Source organism: Ammospiza caudacuta, chromosome 2 (genome assembly GCF_027887145.1).
Source record: "Ammospiza caudacuta isolate bAmmCau1 chromosome 2, bAmmCau1.pri, whole genome shotgun sequence".
Lineage (NCBI taxonomy): Eukaryota > Metazoa > Chordata > Aves > Passeriformes > Passerellidae > Ammospiza > Ammospiza caudacuta.
This window is the reverse complement of record NC_080594.1, coordinates 69,613,683-69,630,873: the sequence shown is the minus strand read 5'-3', so window position 1 is coordinate 69,630,873 and position 17,191 is coordinate 69,613,683. Positions and strand designations below refer to the sequence as shown.

Below are 17,191 nucleotides of genomic sequence, written 5' to 3'. Positions count from 1 at the left end.
CCCATACAATAATTCCATTTTATAGCAAAGGTTGTAATTGTACTCCAAGATTGTCTAATTGCAAAGAATTGATGCAGGATTTGACACAGTCACAAGAAATATATGCTAAGGAGTCACTGTTTTGCCCATTTTACATTTTTTCAGCAAAGAATTGAGTGCATAATATTGATTTCAGAATTAAAATGGTACTATTTGTTGGGGTGGCTTTATACTTTACATCTGATGTTTTGCTCTTAAAAGACAAAGGAATACCTCATTTGGCATGCTTCAGGGCATTTTTAACCAATGCCTTAAGCCAAAACCAAGATTTTATGCATGAAGAAAGAAATAATATCTACTGATATCTTGATGGCAGCACCGATGCTTTGGTGTCACACAAGGGTGTTGTGAAACTTAATTAATATTTGTAAAGTGTTCTGGATCTTGGATGAAAGGCACAGTAGAAGTTCAGTTATGTTATTAACTTCTGCTTTTATATTTTCTTTGGTGATGGATCAGAGTCCTAGGCATTAAAAAGTGGCAAAAAGAGGGGATACAGCAATTTACAACTATTATCAGCTAATTATAGTTAGTTTCAAATTTTGTAGAAGGAAATAGCTGGAGAAATATTTTATGAGATTTAGCAAACTAATACTTGATAGCCAAAATTTTGTGTAATGTACCTTACCTGAATCATCATATGAGAAAAAATGTAATAGACTGACTTACCTTAATTATTCTGCATTAGATCAGAAATGGTATATTGCTGAGTGACAGCATTTTGGTGTTGTGCAGGACTGTCTCTCCTTTATAATCCTAAAATAACTGAGGGGTCAGAAATCCTGTTAAGGAGAATGAAAGTTCAAATTCACTTAAAATATTCAAGAGGCAAAAAAGCAGTTAGACTTAAAATGTAAATAAAACTGTACTGTGAGATTTTATCAGGCAGGCAGCCCTTTGTGCAGTGTTAAGAAGGCAATCATCTTCCTAAAATATCACTCCAACTTAATTGCTCTATTTCATCAGTTGAAGAAAAAAAAAAAAAGATAATCTTGCCATCAAGAAGTCTATATTAACTTTAACTAGCTGAGGGTCTGATGATTTAATTTAAAAGTGGCCAAAGATTTTAGGTTTTGCCCTTTCCATCTTTGGCAGTAATATTAAAAAAGAGGCATTTTTGTGTCCTTGAGAAATAGGAAATATTTATAATAATTTAAGATAAACAAATTTTTAATATTTGTTTAATATTTAATATGTCTGTAATACTCATATAAATTCCATATTGCAAAGCAGAAAAGCAAGCAATTGCTATGTTAAATCTACTGTAATTCTAAAAATAGTGTTTTCCCACAGTGCTTGTTTTTTACCTTGATATGATTAAGAATAAAAGAAAACAATTTTACCTTTCTGTAATTCAAGAATTTGACTTTCTCATGGATTTGATATGGAATTTGACCCATTTCTATTAGTATCTCAAGTACCTATGAAATGTAAAAAGAAATAGTCAGCTAAGAAAAGGAAGTTTAAAGGAAGTGAAACTAAAATTAACACATTTGGAAGGACTACTTAGCCAGCATCACGTTCTATCTAAGCTAAAATTTGCTGTCAGCATATATCTATAATAAGTATTCTTCCAGTGAACTGCCAGCTGGCTTGTAAAGAGGAAAATGTATTCTATAGAATAAACTGCTAGCTTTAAAAAGAAATATTTTGCTTTTGCTCATTGTAGGGTTCCGTAACACCTGAAGGACATCCTGGGAGACAGCAGCATATATAATGATAATGTGATGTCATTTTGTTTTTCCTAGTTGAGAAACACTAAGTGTGTACCAGTAATGGTAAAAACATTTTTTCTATTATATTCTTGTCAGCCTTATTTTTTAAAAGTGATGCAGCCTCTAATAGCTTAGGAAAAGCAGCAATAGCATAATAGTGTGTTTTGTCATGGATGTTAGAAAGGATGGATCACAATGTGCTACAGCTGGCCTTGGAAACAAAGTGTTATGAAGGCAGGACCAAAAAATTTACAGTGCTGCTTTATGTGCATGAAATTATAATATGGATTGTTGAAAATATACAATGCTGTATTAGATAATTTAAGTTTTGACTTGTTTATTTTGTCTATGTGTTGATTCTGCAGATTTTGCCTGTGACAAACTGTCGGTGCAACCATTGCATTAAAAGACATGTATTTTTCATGATATTGTTTCATACTGCAATATACTGGCTACAACTCCTTTCAAGTAATCAAGCTATACTGAATACAAACATAAAATAAAAAGCAGCAATAATTTGCTTTCATTTTTAGCTTTATACTCTGACTCAAAGATATACACTCTTAGCCATTGGAGAGAGAAAAGTATCTTTGCACATTGCTGAACTGGACATAAAATACTGTGGCTGGATCAGACTCCTTGGCTTCACTGGAAATACTGGAAGCATCATAAAAGTAGTACACTGACTGGAGGATCAGTTCCATTTTCAACCTTGCCATCAAATTTGTTATGACAATCACAGTCACTTTCACTGCAATAACGATGCCATCTGATGCAATCTGGTTCCCAATGCTAAAATATTGAAAGGCTCAAATTGTGTTTGTATTAAAACACACAAATATCAGTTTTATTCCAGTTCCAAATGGACAATAGTTCCAGAGCTTGATCTTACACATTTAGTGAACAGAAAAAACCTCATTTTATAAGATTTCCTTCTAGTTTTTTTTCATATTCTTGCAAAACCATTGGCTTCTTAGTTTTCTCAGCTAAAATTAACTTTATAGCCAAATTAATTTACCCGGCCAGATATTCAGTAAATATATTCAGGATATACTCAGTTTTTGCCTCTTTTTCTACTTAAGTAGCACAGCATTACAGATAGTACTAGATGGGCTTCAAAATCTGCATTTTCAGGCTCTCATATCACAAATATATTCATAAAAATTATTTAAATACATCCTGGAAGACACTCAGAGTTGAGTTCCTTTTAAAGAGTTGGTTTGTGTCTCTTATTGTTATTATTTAATATATATACAAGGAATGATCAGTTGCTCTTCTCTGATAAGCAAATCGATTAATTTTATGTGCATGTTGTCAACTGTATTCCTTGTCTTATACTAGTAGCCTATTCTGAAATTACTCCAGTCTAAGTTCACCTTGAGTATGGGTAACCAGCATCTTAAATGCTGTTCCAGGGAATATCCTGCTAGTGACTTGTGCAATGCCATTAATGTGTTGCTATTGACAAGACACACTGTAAGTGGAAAGCTGGGGGAGATTGGGAGAGGGAGGGAGATGGGTGGGGAAGAGTAAAAGCAACCAGGAAGTAACATTTTTCATTTCCCCTGTCTTAAGAAAATCACACTTTGAAGCAAGAAAATTTTACACTTCAGATATTTTACACAGCTCATTGCTTCTGGCTGCAGTGTAGTCACTTGATCCCAAAGTCATTGGTTAAGACTGCTCTGTGGTTTAATTTAGCCATTCTCTTTTCTCTTGCTTACTTTTTGATGATGAACCATGGTGTTAAGTTCTCTCTGGGAAAGCATGCTGCTTCCATATGGTCTGGGATTTCTGTAGTGGGGTGCATCCAGGACACAGTCTGTCATGACATGCTGCTTTTTCTGAGGAGTCTTTACTGGCAAAGACACAGAGTGGTGCCAAATTCAAACCACCTGGCCCTAAGGCTAATTGAGTTTTTCCTGGGAGGGTAGAATAATCATTTTGAAGTACCTATCTGAAATTATGTTACCACTGAGAGGGAATGGGGAAGATTGGCTTGTCACTGCAGTACTTAAATCTATGAAGATGTATTCAAGATGGAAGTTTACAATTAGTTAGGGGAACTAGTTTGAGCTCTGAATTGAAAAGCAACCTACCAGGGCTAGCATCAGCAGTTGCCACAGAAGTAAAGTTCCCTCATAATATAAAATGCTGGTAGTTTTCATTCCGGAAAAGAAAAAAATGCCTTTTGCTTAAGTATTGCTTCATGGCTAACTTCTGGGTTAGACCCCATTTACATGTTTCACCTTGAAGTCTCCCTCAGAATTAACATGAGCGGATTTTATTTTCAGTTTTGTAGTTATACCATTCATGCTAAGCCCTGGGAACTTCATTAAGACCTGTGTCTATTTCTGTGTCCTGAAGGATTATGTGTGACTTCAGTTCACAGCTGATTTCCTAGGGCATGACATCAGGTTTGATTTCTGTTGGCTTGACTTTTGTTCTGGAGCTGAATGGCACTGCTTGGCGCCATAAACTTACTTTCATACAAAATACCTAAAAGCAGCAAGGTTATGTTGCATATGTTTTGACATCCCGTGCATCCTTAATGGATTTTCCATAAGCTTGCTGCTGTGCAATCTATCTATTTTACAGCCTCATTCCTTCCTGTTCTGCATGTGACTATTTCTTCATGTTTAGTGTTGGGTGCTTACTCTGTTTTAGCACACAGATGAGAGCAGGGGTGGTTGCGTATGAAAATGGGTGCCAATGTGATACTGATATTAAGAAAGAATTCCACACATTCCAGAATTATGCATGCAGACTAATATAGCATTCTTTAAGTGGCCTCTATTTTCCAGTAGACTTTGCAGCAGTTCAAATGGCATCTCAGTTACATACTCTTGTATTAATTGTGGTGTTTAATCTGAAAAAAAACAAAACACTAGACTGCCTTTTAGTTATTTGAGCAACATGAAATTCAAATTACTTGTTTGTAAAAGATGTGTCTGGGAGAGAAGGGTGAGGTAGGTTTGTGATTCCATGAACCAGAAGAGGTGCTCTGTGTAGGAGTAGGTATTAGATCTAAGTCTTTTCTTGTCTTTTGAAAAGTGTGGAAGTAAAGCTCTAGAGAAGATAATACCGTAGAAAAGCTCATCTTCATAAATTATTTGTATCTGCTGAAAGAAATTAACATCACACTGTCTGTTGATGGAGAGTACTAACTATGGCCACAACTATTACTAGCAAAATTATCATGAGCCATGCTACTTTTTCAGAATTGTATAAAAGATCTTTATTATTCATATTTTATTATAGGATCTATAGATGTGTACAGCTGTATCCTGCCTACTGTATCAGCTTCTAGTTGAGTGGTGGGAAGGATTTGTGTGCATTTGTGTCTTGTGTGTAGATGGAGGGTAGTTTTAAAGAAATACCCACTTACATGTACTTTTGCACAGATACTTTCTGTAATTCAGCAAAAACTGCTGAAAGCTCCAAAAACACTGAACTCCTGTATTTTGTTCCAATTTCATCTTATGACCACTTTTTCTCTCCAGAAAAAGAAAGTAATTCTTTTTTAAGTCTGTTTGAAGCTTAACTTCATGTATGATTGATGTCTTGTATGTAAGATTATTTTAATGATGATATTTAGTGTTAAAAAGTGATCATTTGAGCAAGGCACTAAAAAAGGAGGCAAAATGGAGAAAAGTGAAAGAAGAGTGATCAGACTAAAGGAATGAATAATAAAGTCTGTTTCCATGTGGCCTTAACAAAAAAAAAACAAAACCAAACAAAGGCAGAAAGTACCAGGCAGAAACTATGTTCCAATACTCAATTCTTTTTCAATTTTATGCTATGAGATCCAAGCTTGCTAGCTGATACTAAAAAAAAGTCACTTATGTTTCTGGAAATACAGTAACAAATAAAGCATACCTTTTTGTAGAACTTAAAACTGTCTTATGCAGGACAGATTGTTCAGCACCAAAATTATCCACACTGTGATACAAACAGCACTGAACACAATGAGCTGTGGAAGCTCACAAGCTGATTGTATTTAGCTGTGACTTCATCCTTTAATAACTTTTCCACATGATTCTTCAGTTGAGAGGGTTTTGTTCTGTTTTGTGTCTGTTGTTATTGTTTATCATTACTAATTTTTATTTTTTACTAACATGAAGTGATGCAGTACAATGCCTTAGTGACTCAGGTTCAGTGCTTGCAACTAATCATTTCTGTTGTCTTTTTTTGGATATGGCTTCTTCTGTTTATACAAATAGAACAAGGGTTGCTAAGTTTGTGAAGTAACAAGAAAAGACAGTTTGATTTTTTAAAAATTATCTATTTTTTTTGAACAATTTCTCACCCTCCTAGTTCAGTTTTTTTCAGTCCTCAAAATGGCCAGTTTTATGCATAGTATATGATCTTTAAATAATAGAAGGTGACATATTCAGGTACTCCCCTGCTTTGTTAGTTTACTAAAGACCAGATTGCTGACCTTTAGCTTACTCCCACAGTAACATGGGAGTAATGGAAGTATATATTAATGATTAAAACACATGGTAAAATCACTGAGAGAATATAGTTCAATATTTAAAAATAACTGTGAAAAAAGGTGTTTAGATGCTCTTTTCCATGGTTTAGTTTTATGTCTTAAATTAGAGTTAAAATCTCCTACATATAAATTGCTGTTTTAAAAAGAAACACATGGACATCTCAGTTTCCTGAATATTTGTACTGAGTATTAACACAAATATATTTGTACATGAATGTTAAGTAGAGAAATGAAAGGTGTATGATTAATAACAATATGCAAATTTGAAACTAATTTATTGGTGTTACACAAAGGGCAAACTGGGATAGTGTTTGGCCAAATATGTTTACATACTTCATATTTGCATGCGTTTAATGAACATGCAGTGTGAAATCACCCATCTTTGCATAAAAACCGGATGGGCACTTTTTTTAAAGAACAAATTGCTTGAATTTCAAACCCTCAGTGGTTGGGCCAGCTTTCCTGCATCTCCTGTACTCTGCTATGGAAGATGGCAGTGGATCCATCCACGTTCCCCATTACATTGTCTACTTGTGCTGCCAGTAACAATGGCAGCTCAGTATATATCCCTCCATCCCTCCTTATCAGTATTGAGTTGTAAAACCTGAAAGTTCTAATCAACTCTAGACACTAGGAGGAATTATTTCCCCTGACAATGTACTGTTTTCCACTTTATTAGGAATACTATGAAAAGTTATGTTCTGTTGATTCCATGACTGACTTTTACAAATGATGGGCTTTTTGTCTCACATTCTGCAAACTGAAAAAGACTGAAGTTCAATACAAATTATTTTCACATTATTAAAAAGTTAGACTCCTATTTTATCTTCCAGCTTCGATGGAAAAGAAATCCTCTTGTGTCTCAATTTGGAATTAAATATATGAAGAGTATACAATAGTTGTTTCCTTTTAAGGTTTTTTTTTAAAGAAGGGTTACAGTTTGACTATGATCCCTTCCATCTGCCACAATATGCTTGCTTTTATTTTGACTTCCCACTGCTGTCTTATCAAATATCCCATGAATCATTTCCATTTGTTTGCCATCCCTTTCTTTTTGTTTTGTTTCTCTTCCTCCAAATGATTATAACATCAGCTTGAATGAATGGTTAGAAGTACACTGTGATTCACATTTGCCCCATCTTATTAAAACAAATAAACCAACCAGTTATATAATTTTAACGTGCTTGAGCTATGGCATGCAGATGCTTTTATCAGCTCTGGGCTGAAGAGGTTGTGTGCATTCGGGCATGCACGTACAACTGTTCTTTGAAAGGGACAAACCTCATTAAGATTACAGGTGCCTGGAAATAACTTCTGAGAAAATAGCTACCATTTTCAATAAAGCTACTTCCTGACAGGAAATGCAGTTTATTATGTTACTTAGCACAAATGAGTACCTTTGCTTTGATTTAGATATGAGTAGCCCCATTTAAGGTCACAAATATTTTATTTCTTTTAAGCTGAAGTTAGCAGTTTTTAATGGTTGGAAGGTCTGGCAACAGTATACAGTATACTCAATTCCAGTGTGAAGAATCTGCTGCCTTTAGGAGCACATGGGCTAGTCCTGGGGATTTTGTGTTGCAACATGTGATTTTAGAAGAGGACCCTAAGCTTAGATCAGCTCAGTCACCAGCCATAGACATGGCATTCAAATGGATTTTTGTGAGTGACGAACCTTTTATTTCCAATAAATACATATGCATGTATAGTTTTTTTGGTTTCTGTTTTTGTGGGTTTTTTGTTACTTGTGCTAATATCGTCCTTAGAGGATTCAGCTAGCACTGCTATTATCTTCCTAAGGACAAGAAAAGAGACTGAGAAACCGTCAGTACACGAAATCTCTGTTACCTAAAATGAAAAGGAAAAGAAACAGAAGTTTGAAAATGAGAACAGAAAAATAGGGGAGGGGGGGGGGGGGGGAGGAACCAACAAAAACCACAAACTAAAATCACAGAAAATTTCAGAGCCATATTTGGGAATAAAATTCCTGTCTTCACAACAAGAGACATCAACTTTTGTTCTTTGAAAGTACAAAGAGATGAATAGATACACAAATACCCTCAAGACACATTTTGAGTGAAAATTGGCTTCTATCACTGGGCTGCACCAGTGATATTTGACAAAAATGTGTTAACTGAAGTTAGGACTTCTAGCAACTGAAACTGTGGCTACTTTGATGTAAGGGTTCTTGGATCATGGAATTTATTATTCTATAGCTCACAAGTTACAATTAAAAAAAAAAAGGGATAAAAAAATAATTCAAACCTTGGCATCCCAACTTTCCAAAGCTCACATTGAGATTTCATATCTTGTCATTCATTTTCTGAGCAACCTGGTCTAGTGAAGGGAATCCCTACCCATGACAGGAGAGTGGCCCTAGTTGATCTTTAAGGTCCCTTCCAAACCAAACCATTCTGTGATTCTCCTTCTCACAAAGTATTTTATACTTTTCTTTTCTTCTTAACCTGGACTCTGGGAGTTTGTTTCTTATCAGTCTCTGTGTCAAGCTGCTGTATCTTTCTGTCTGTTTGGTCACTTGGTTGGTTGTTTTCAGCTCCTAACTTTAGAAGACACTATCCTTTTCCTGAGGAGAATTTTCCTCAGTATGTTTTTGTAAGATAGCAAGTGACTGAATTAAGATGTGACAGCACACTTTGGACATTGATTTGCAGATTTTCATAAATTAAACACTGCAGTAGTATAGTCATGATGATCACTGTTACTACATTTATTTTTAAAGCAACTCTGAGAATATGATTTTTTGGATGGCAAAGAACCTCACTAGGACTTGCACTGCCAGTGCAGAAATGCCCACATTACCATCTAATGAGCAACTTATTTAGTTTGCAGCTGAAGACAAAACCTACCATTTCATTGTACATTTTTATCAGCTTACGAGGTTGCATATTAATATGAGTGGGTTTGTGTTTTTACCTCTGAAAATACTGGGCCCATAGAGATACTTTCTGCAAGCTGCCCACAGAACACAAAAGTGAATCATTACCCAGATGACATCTCTGTGGGAATGCATTTTGAGACATATGATTTGTTTCAGCATTGCAAACTTTTATGTCAGTTCCATTTGTTTGTTTTTTATAACATTTGTGACCTTTTAATTATTTAGGCATGTTCATCCAAAAGCCTCAAAATGAATCTTAATTAAAAAGAGTTGATCTAAAAAAATACTCCCTCATTCTGGGTAGAATTTCTGTCATATCAATCCACAGACAAAAACAAATGATGTTTAGGAGTAGTGGCATTTTCAGTTTGAGTTACTAGCATGAGCTTGTGTGATCTTGCTGAACACTGCCATTTGCAAAAGAGCAATTAAAACAGATGACAATCTGCTAATCACACACATTTCTATTTAGAAATTTAACAGTATTTTCCCAGTTTGTGTTTTTGCTTGACTTCCTCAGAGTAAAAGTAAGTTTTATGTACTCATATTGTATATAACAGTATGTAAATTTGGGAAAAACTTCAACACAGATCAACAATTTTCAGTAGGCTAAAAATATACCCCAGTATTGTAAACATCCTTAGTGTGTATGTGTCTGTTTGTGTGTGTAGTATATGTTTGCATGCATATTTTTGTGTGGCTAAAATCTTGCATATTTGTTTTACATAAAATTGTTTTTATGCTGATAGAAAAATTCTGCATTTGTTAACAGAAGAAAGTAATGCAACAGGCCTGCATAGCTGATAAATTAAAGCTGATGGCGAGGCAGAAGGCACAAGCATGCTCAGGATTTAGGATTTAGAAGTAGCGGCATTTTCACATTGGCTTACAAAGAATGAGCTGGCTTGATTTACTGATCACTTTCATGATTTGTAGGCTTTGTCTATGATTTTAACCTTGAAATCATTAAAGGCCTATCAGTGGTAATACTCCACTTGTATTCAGATAGGAGCTCTGGCTACACCTAGAGGCAAAGTGATTCTGGTGGCTTTGACAACAGCACTGAGAAGTTCCTATCATTTGGAAAGAGCATTAAGAATAGGGAGAGAAATGGATTAGGAGCAAGGCAGTAGGAGTCACCAGTGGAAAGAGACAGCAGACAAACATAGGTTTTATTTGGTCACCATTTTGAGATGCAAGTTCATTGTTCCTCTGCAGATCTCTGAGTTTTTCGTAACGCAGTTTGAAGTCTTTGAATTTCTGAAGTACACTGCTATGCACCTGTTGCTCGTGCTTCATGAGTGGCTACATGAACTTCTCAGCCACAGTGCCATGGCCAGTTCCCTGGGGAACTTGTTACACTTCCCAACCACCCTCTGGGTGAAGAATCTTCCTCTGATATCCAACCTAAGCCTCCCTTGACTTGGCTTTATGCTGTTTACTCAAGTCCTGTAACTGGTCGTGAGAGTGAAGAGATCAGCTTCTACCCCAACACTTTCCCATCTGAGGCAATTGAAGACTGCAATGAGGTCTCCCCTCAGTCTCCTCCAGGCTGAACAGACCAAATGACCTCACCAGTTCCTCATACAGCTTCCCCTCCAGACCTTTCACCATCTCCATTGCCCTCCTTTGGATGGTCTCTAATAGTTTAATGCCTTTTTACATTGTGGCACCCCAAATTGCCGCCAGCACTCGAGGTGAGGCTGCCCCAGTGCAGAGCAGAGCAGGACAACCCCCTCCCTTGCCTGGCTGGCCATGCTGTGCCTGAGGCACCCCAGGATTGGCTCTCCTGGCTGCCGGGGCACTGCTGGCTCATGTTCAACTTGCCACTGACCAGGAGCCCCAGGTCCCTTTCTGTGGTGCTGCTCTCCAGCCTATCGTTGTCTAGTCTATGCATACCACCAGGATTCTCCATCCCAGGTGCTGGATCCAGCACTTGCCCTTGTTAAACTTCATATGGCTTGATTGCTCACCTCTCTGTTGTCAAGGTCTCTTTGCCCTCGAGAGAGTCAACGACTTCTCCCAGTTTAGTGTCATTGACAAACTTACTTGGTATTCCCTCAAGTTCTGTGGCCAACCTGTTAATGAAGATATTGAAGAGAACTTATATATATAAACAAGTATCCTTTTACTTTGTAAGGAAGGTGCTTTGTAGAGCTGCCCTTTCCTATTGTTATTCATTTTCTGTGGATACAGAATACAGGATCTGATAGTGTCATGTCATCTTTTAGAAGTGCAAAACCTCCTATTGATTTCACTGCCAGGTTGGATCCTTAAGCAGTGTAAAATAGAGCTGACTCTTGAAACTGTACTTCTGTTCATCTTTTGTTGTCTGCTACAAGGATTCTGCTTCCTGCAGCTGTATTTTTAATTGAGAATTAGTTTTAATGCATATTTTATTTTTAAAGGTAAATGGAGACCTAGTATAATAAGTTACCAACTGCAGGTTATCAGAATGTTAAGGTGTGGGAATTATACATAGCACTCATTAGCAAGTGTACATTCAGGATAGCCAAAGTGCTGGTATATATATGCAGAGTAATACTCCTACAGAGGTATCTAGACAGCTTTAGTGCTGTAAATGTTTATTGTGTTTATTTAGTATGTTTGGGAGAACTATATGGAAATGTAGCCAGTAGTAGCAGTAGCTAACCTGTACTTAATGCAGGTTGTTTTTGGAGGTGGTGTTCCAGGCCTTCAGTTTTACTGAGCTCCATTTCAGGGGCTCCTTCTTTATTTCCTGAATTCCCATAAGCATTTTGGTTGGTTTTCATGCATCAAATAATAATATAAAACTCTTTAAGTTAAGGCCTTACTCAATTCCTTTTTATTTCTCTTCAGTGCAAAAAAAAGGCCATAAAGAGCAAAGAGAATGGAAATGGTTCTGAGAGGAAGCACTTTTATGTAGTGGGAAAGTTATCCTGTACTCTGAAAAAAAAAAAAGAAAAAAATATATAAAAGCTAGGAACATAAAAAAGTAGGAAAAAGGGGTAGAAAGCTGTAAAGATGGGGAGAAAGTAGCAAAAGGGCATATACCCCAGTAGCTCACAAAAGGAATCTAGTGGTGGAAAAGGAAAAACAAAGGGACATTAGATGAGAATCACTGCAGCAGAGTGATTTTACAGCTTCCCCAGCAGTTCTGATAGAACTGGAAAGGGATGTGCAGAAGGTTTTGCAGCTGTGTTGTGTGTACTTCTGTCTGTGCTCATGCTAATTTTTCTTTCTCTCAACAGTTACAGTAAGTTCATGGAGGTGATGCCACATCTTTCAAAGATAACAAAACGTTTCAAAAATTTCAGCATTCATTTGTACAGGTTTATCTGAGGCAATCGCTTCACTGAATATCTAATTTTTACTATATTTCTAATAAAAAATTCTATAGACTGATTTGGAATAAAAATGTTAGACTAAGAAAATCAAACAGAAACAAAATCTTTTGAAAACTTAGAAATATTTGCTGAATTTACTTATATTTAAATAAGAAATTGATGCAAACTTTAAGGGCTGAGATACAGCTTGTAGTTGCAAATGCTTATATTCTAAAATATGTCGTGTTTAGTAGATATGCACTGGGGAGGATTAATTGCTTCATAATGTACTTTATTCACGTGGGGACAACATTTTCTACCCTACAGGTCAGAAAGCTAAGAAACTTTTATGTCTGTTTTCGGTTTTTTAAAAAATAATCATTATGTTGCTATCAAAATAGATGTATATAAGATGTTCATGTCCCAGGTGAAGAAAAAAATTGCTTTGTACTTAAAAATTAGGTGGAAATACTTTGTGCCTGTATGTTCTCTTCAATTTTTTCTAGATCAACAGTTACTTGGTAGGTTAGCTCAGTGTTTCTCATGTTCCCTCACATATCTCACTTAAATATATGCTCCTCACTTGGGTGGAAAAAATGTTGTGAGAAACGTGCTTACATCTTTAACATAGTAATTGTTCAGTTAATCTCATTTATGGGGGGAAGGAGGCTATACTTCACTGCTACTGTTTAAATATCCTATACTGGGTTCTATATAAATAGCTACAAATGTGCACAATGGTTACATTACATGGTATATTTAACAACACAGCTAAATCAGAAAGTGTGAGCTATGCCTTTAGTGATGGGAGTACTAACTATTGCATGCAAGAAGATTTTTTTTGCTCTGCAACCATGAAGGAAATAATTGCTGTTCAGCACTATTCAGTTACGTTTGCATAACAGTAAAAACACATGCACAGAGGCTCCACCTCCATTCCTAGTGCCCTAGCATTGATATGAGGCCAGCATACATTAAAGATTCAAAAGTTGTTACATTTTTCACAACTTGCAAAGTGCATGTAATTTTCAACAGAGTTTATTTGACCACTGACAGATGAAATTGACAAGGTGACATTCAGGTTTTATGATTTTCTTTTCTTTTGGACAAAAAGTACCATAGGGGATGTTTTAAAGATTTGTTGCATGACTACTTCTGCTGAGGTTTTAAATCTTGTGGGGTTTTTCCTCTTTTTGATTCATTGAAGATATAAATGTATAAAGCAAATGTTTCTCTTTCATATTTTAGATGGAAGACTTTATTTGAAAACTACTGTCATGTATTGAATTTTTCCTGCTGAAAATACGTGTGCTACAGTAAAGAACGTTGCAGTAAGACATTGGCTCATAAGGAGTTCTGTGGAAACAAAACGTTTTCAGACCAACTTCCTCAACTTCACTTATCAATGTTCTTCAAAAATGTAAAGAATTCTGCAAGAGTGTCCTCCTTTGGTTATCTCCTGTGGCTCAACCTGGAGATCTAGAGAATGTTTGTAAATGTACAGTAGCACTGTTCTCACAGCAAAAATCTGCATCTCTGCGCCAGACTATTGTATCCGAAATTGCAGGCAGTCAGAACAAGGCTGAGTATTCCCTTTTTCAAGGAATGCAGACTTTCTCCTCTGATGATGATTCTATATTTGAGCACATCCAATGATCCTTCCAGCAGTGTCCAAGTACACTTGCAGACTGTTATACCATACCGAAACCAGCAAGACAGCTCAGAAATGAACTCGTAGAGGGCATAAGAGGATTCTTATTTAAAAAAAAAAAGGAAAAAAAAAAAGGTAAAAGAAGAAAAAAATGATACATTCAGTTTTCAAACAATTATCGTGGGTTTTTCTTCTAAAGACATTTTTTCCACATGCTTTCCGAGAGACCAACACATATATGTTAGACTACATTAAGTGAAATGGAATTTTGTGTAAGTGAAAAGAAATGCTGAATGTAAACAAACTGTTTTACCATTCACAAAGTCTCTTTTCCTAAAATAAAATTAAAAAAAAATAAAAAGAATAATAATTTCTCATTGTAAACCGGCAGGGGTTTATGAAATAAAAGACTTTGCTTCTTATCAAAATGTTGGTCACATGTACAGTATATAACACAAATCACACAAGGAAGGTATTATGTATGCAGTAGAAATCTAGAGTTTAGGAAATGAAACTTTTAGATAATATTGTTTTGTCACCCTGTTGGTCAGAAAGACACCTTTCTAGTTTTAACGCATGCAGGCATGTAAATATTTGTCCTGGAGTCACAGTATTACTGAATGAGATCTTAAGCATCTGGTAACAAGTCAGAATTCTGTGTCAGCCACTTTTATTTGTATATTGAGCCCTAGTTAGTGCCCTGACTAGTGCACTTCTAAGAATGGACTGTGGCTGAGCAGCAAGTCAAAATGCCAGAAATATTTTTATATGTTAATGTCATATTACGTCAATGTTGCTGAAAAAAGAAAACCTAACAAACACTTGATGTATCAGTCCAATTCCACGTAGAACTGAGTGATACAGTTGAAGTCTATTGTCCCTCCCACCTTGTCTTAGGGATGGATGGTTATGTGTTACTTTCACTGTCTTTATGAAAGCTACAATATGTGTTTTCACCTTTGTGCTGATAACTGGAAGTAAGCTGCGAAACACTGCTTATTACATTACTAAAAGTTATGTTCTTTGCTTTGCATACTTTTGGGTTACCCCTTTAAAGACTGATTTTGTGAATCAGTGCTATTACTGTAAGTTTTGTGATTATGCTTTCTTCATCTAATGTTTTATGCATATAAAATATTATTTATTACATGGAAACATATCAAAACCTTAAATGTCTAAGATGCCTAACTTAAAGCAAATATTTCTTTAAAAGTAGTTCTGATTGGATATTAATATTATTTTGTCAAAAAAAAAATCTAATGTTTTGTAATCTCTAGCACTGAGCTTCTATAGTTTGTAGGTCTTCCTCGCAATACTGGTACACATTTATTTTGTGCAGTTCATATTTACTCCACCACGATCCTTTTTTAACAATAGAAAGATGTATATACAAGTTCACATCACAGTAATTTTTTTAAAGAAATATTGAGCAATATTTTTCATTAAATATTGTTGTCTAATACTTTGTAGTGATGTTATTTTCTAACCATGATTCCTTCATGATTGTCATAGTTGCTTAAACTCACATGGGATTCTGTACTCCAGTTTTTTCATATGCAGTCTTTAAAGGGTTAACAGCTGTAAAGTTAGATGGACTTGTGGCAAGCTTTTGAATCATTCATATCTGAAAGAGAATTAAAAGCCTACAACTGAAATATGTACTAGCATTTACCATTGCTCTGCTCCTTGCATAGAGTCACCTGTAAGTAGGTTTAGTAGTTTTACAGTATATTCTTTCAAGACCTTTGGAATGCCTCAGTGTTTGGCTTGGTACATAAACAGAAGTGTTAAGGATTAAAGGGGAACCAATTTATGAGCTGGATGTTTAGAAAGAATCTTGCTAAAAACAGTGTAAATATTACAGACCATGAGATGTTAACGTAAGTTGAAGTTTTTTGCCCCTCTTTAGTTTTACAGGTTTTGGGTTGGTATTTTGGTTTTGGGTTTTGATTTGGATTTTTTTTTTATTTGCATAGATTATGAAGAAAAGTTGTCCTCATGTTATTGTTTATATGCTTTTGTAATCTTAAAGATATTAATGTCTAGTTGTTCTATATTATAACCATATTTGCGCTCTATGCAAGCCCTTGGAACAGAACATACTCATCTTCATGTAGGACCTATGAAAATTGTCTATTTTTATCTATATATTTAAAGTTTTCTAAAAATGAAAAAAGGTTATTACGAATTTTGTTGTACAAAATCTGTACAAAAATCTGTTTTTACATCATAATGCAAGAATTGGAAATTTTTCTATGGTAGCCTAGTTATTTGAGCCTGGTTTCAATGTGAGAACCACGTTTACTGTTATTGTATTTAATTTTCTTTTCTTTTCAACAATCTGCTAATAAAACTGTCTGAAATCTCCCTGTGACTTTATTTACAGTTCATCTTTATTAAATTTTCTGAAATGTATAACATCAGAGGAATATTTACTTTCTAATGGGAGGCATCTAAAAACAACATAAGTCAGCTCTTTGTAATGTGAGGCGAACAATGCTGAATGATTTTATTTAACATGCAACTGCTTCTATCTCTAATATGAATTACTGTGGTGAAAAACATCATAAAAGCACACTCTGTGGTTATTGTTTAACAAGCATATTTTCCATTTTTTTTTCTTGCCAGCTAAGCAAACTGCCCCCATCTACATGATTTATTTATGTACATTTCTCAGTTTATGAAGCTGTTATTTGTACCTTTTTCCTTTATATTGTGATATTCCCATGATTCTTATTCCACAAAGCTTTGTGCTGAACAATGTAAAGTGGACACATTGATGGAACAAAACAATATTATTCTTCTAACTACAAAAATGCAGGGGTAATCCTGTTAGTTTTGTCTCAAATCTCCTTCACTAGATAAAACGTGTTTAGAAACACATTTTTTAACTAACCTCAGGTATTTAAACATTTAAACAGGCATTGGCAGAGCATGTCTTTAGGAGGCATTGTGAGAAAAAAAAAGGGTGCTTTTTTCCAAGGTCAAGATTGTTATTTAGGAGCAAATTTGGAACTACATTGGCTTTGCTTGCATAAAATTCAAAAGTCAGAGAGGTATGACTGGTTCTGAGCATTGTAC

General features: G+C 35.4%; 1 protein-coding gene across 2 annotated transcripts in view; it reads left to right on the top strand.

The window, feature by feature from the left end:
• Nucleotides 1–16,450, top strand: part of DACH1 (dachshund family transcription factor 1) — a 350,907-nt gene extending 334,457 nt beyond the window's left edge. For both annotated transcript variants that reach the window (XM_058824679.1, XM_058824678.1), the window contains one exon: nucleotides 13,708–16,450. In XM_058824679.1, coding sequence (XP_058680662.1) covers nucleotides 13,708–13,745 — 38 coding nt within the window. In that variant the 3' untranslated portion in view covers nucleotides 13,746–16,450. The remainder of the gene's footprint in view (nucleotides 1–13,707) is intronic.
• The last annotated feature ends 741 nt before the right edge of the window (nucleotides 16,451–17,191 follow it).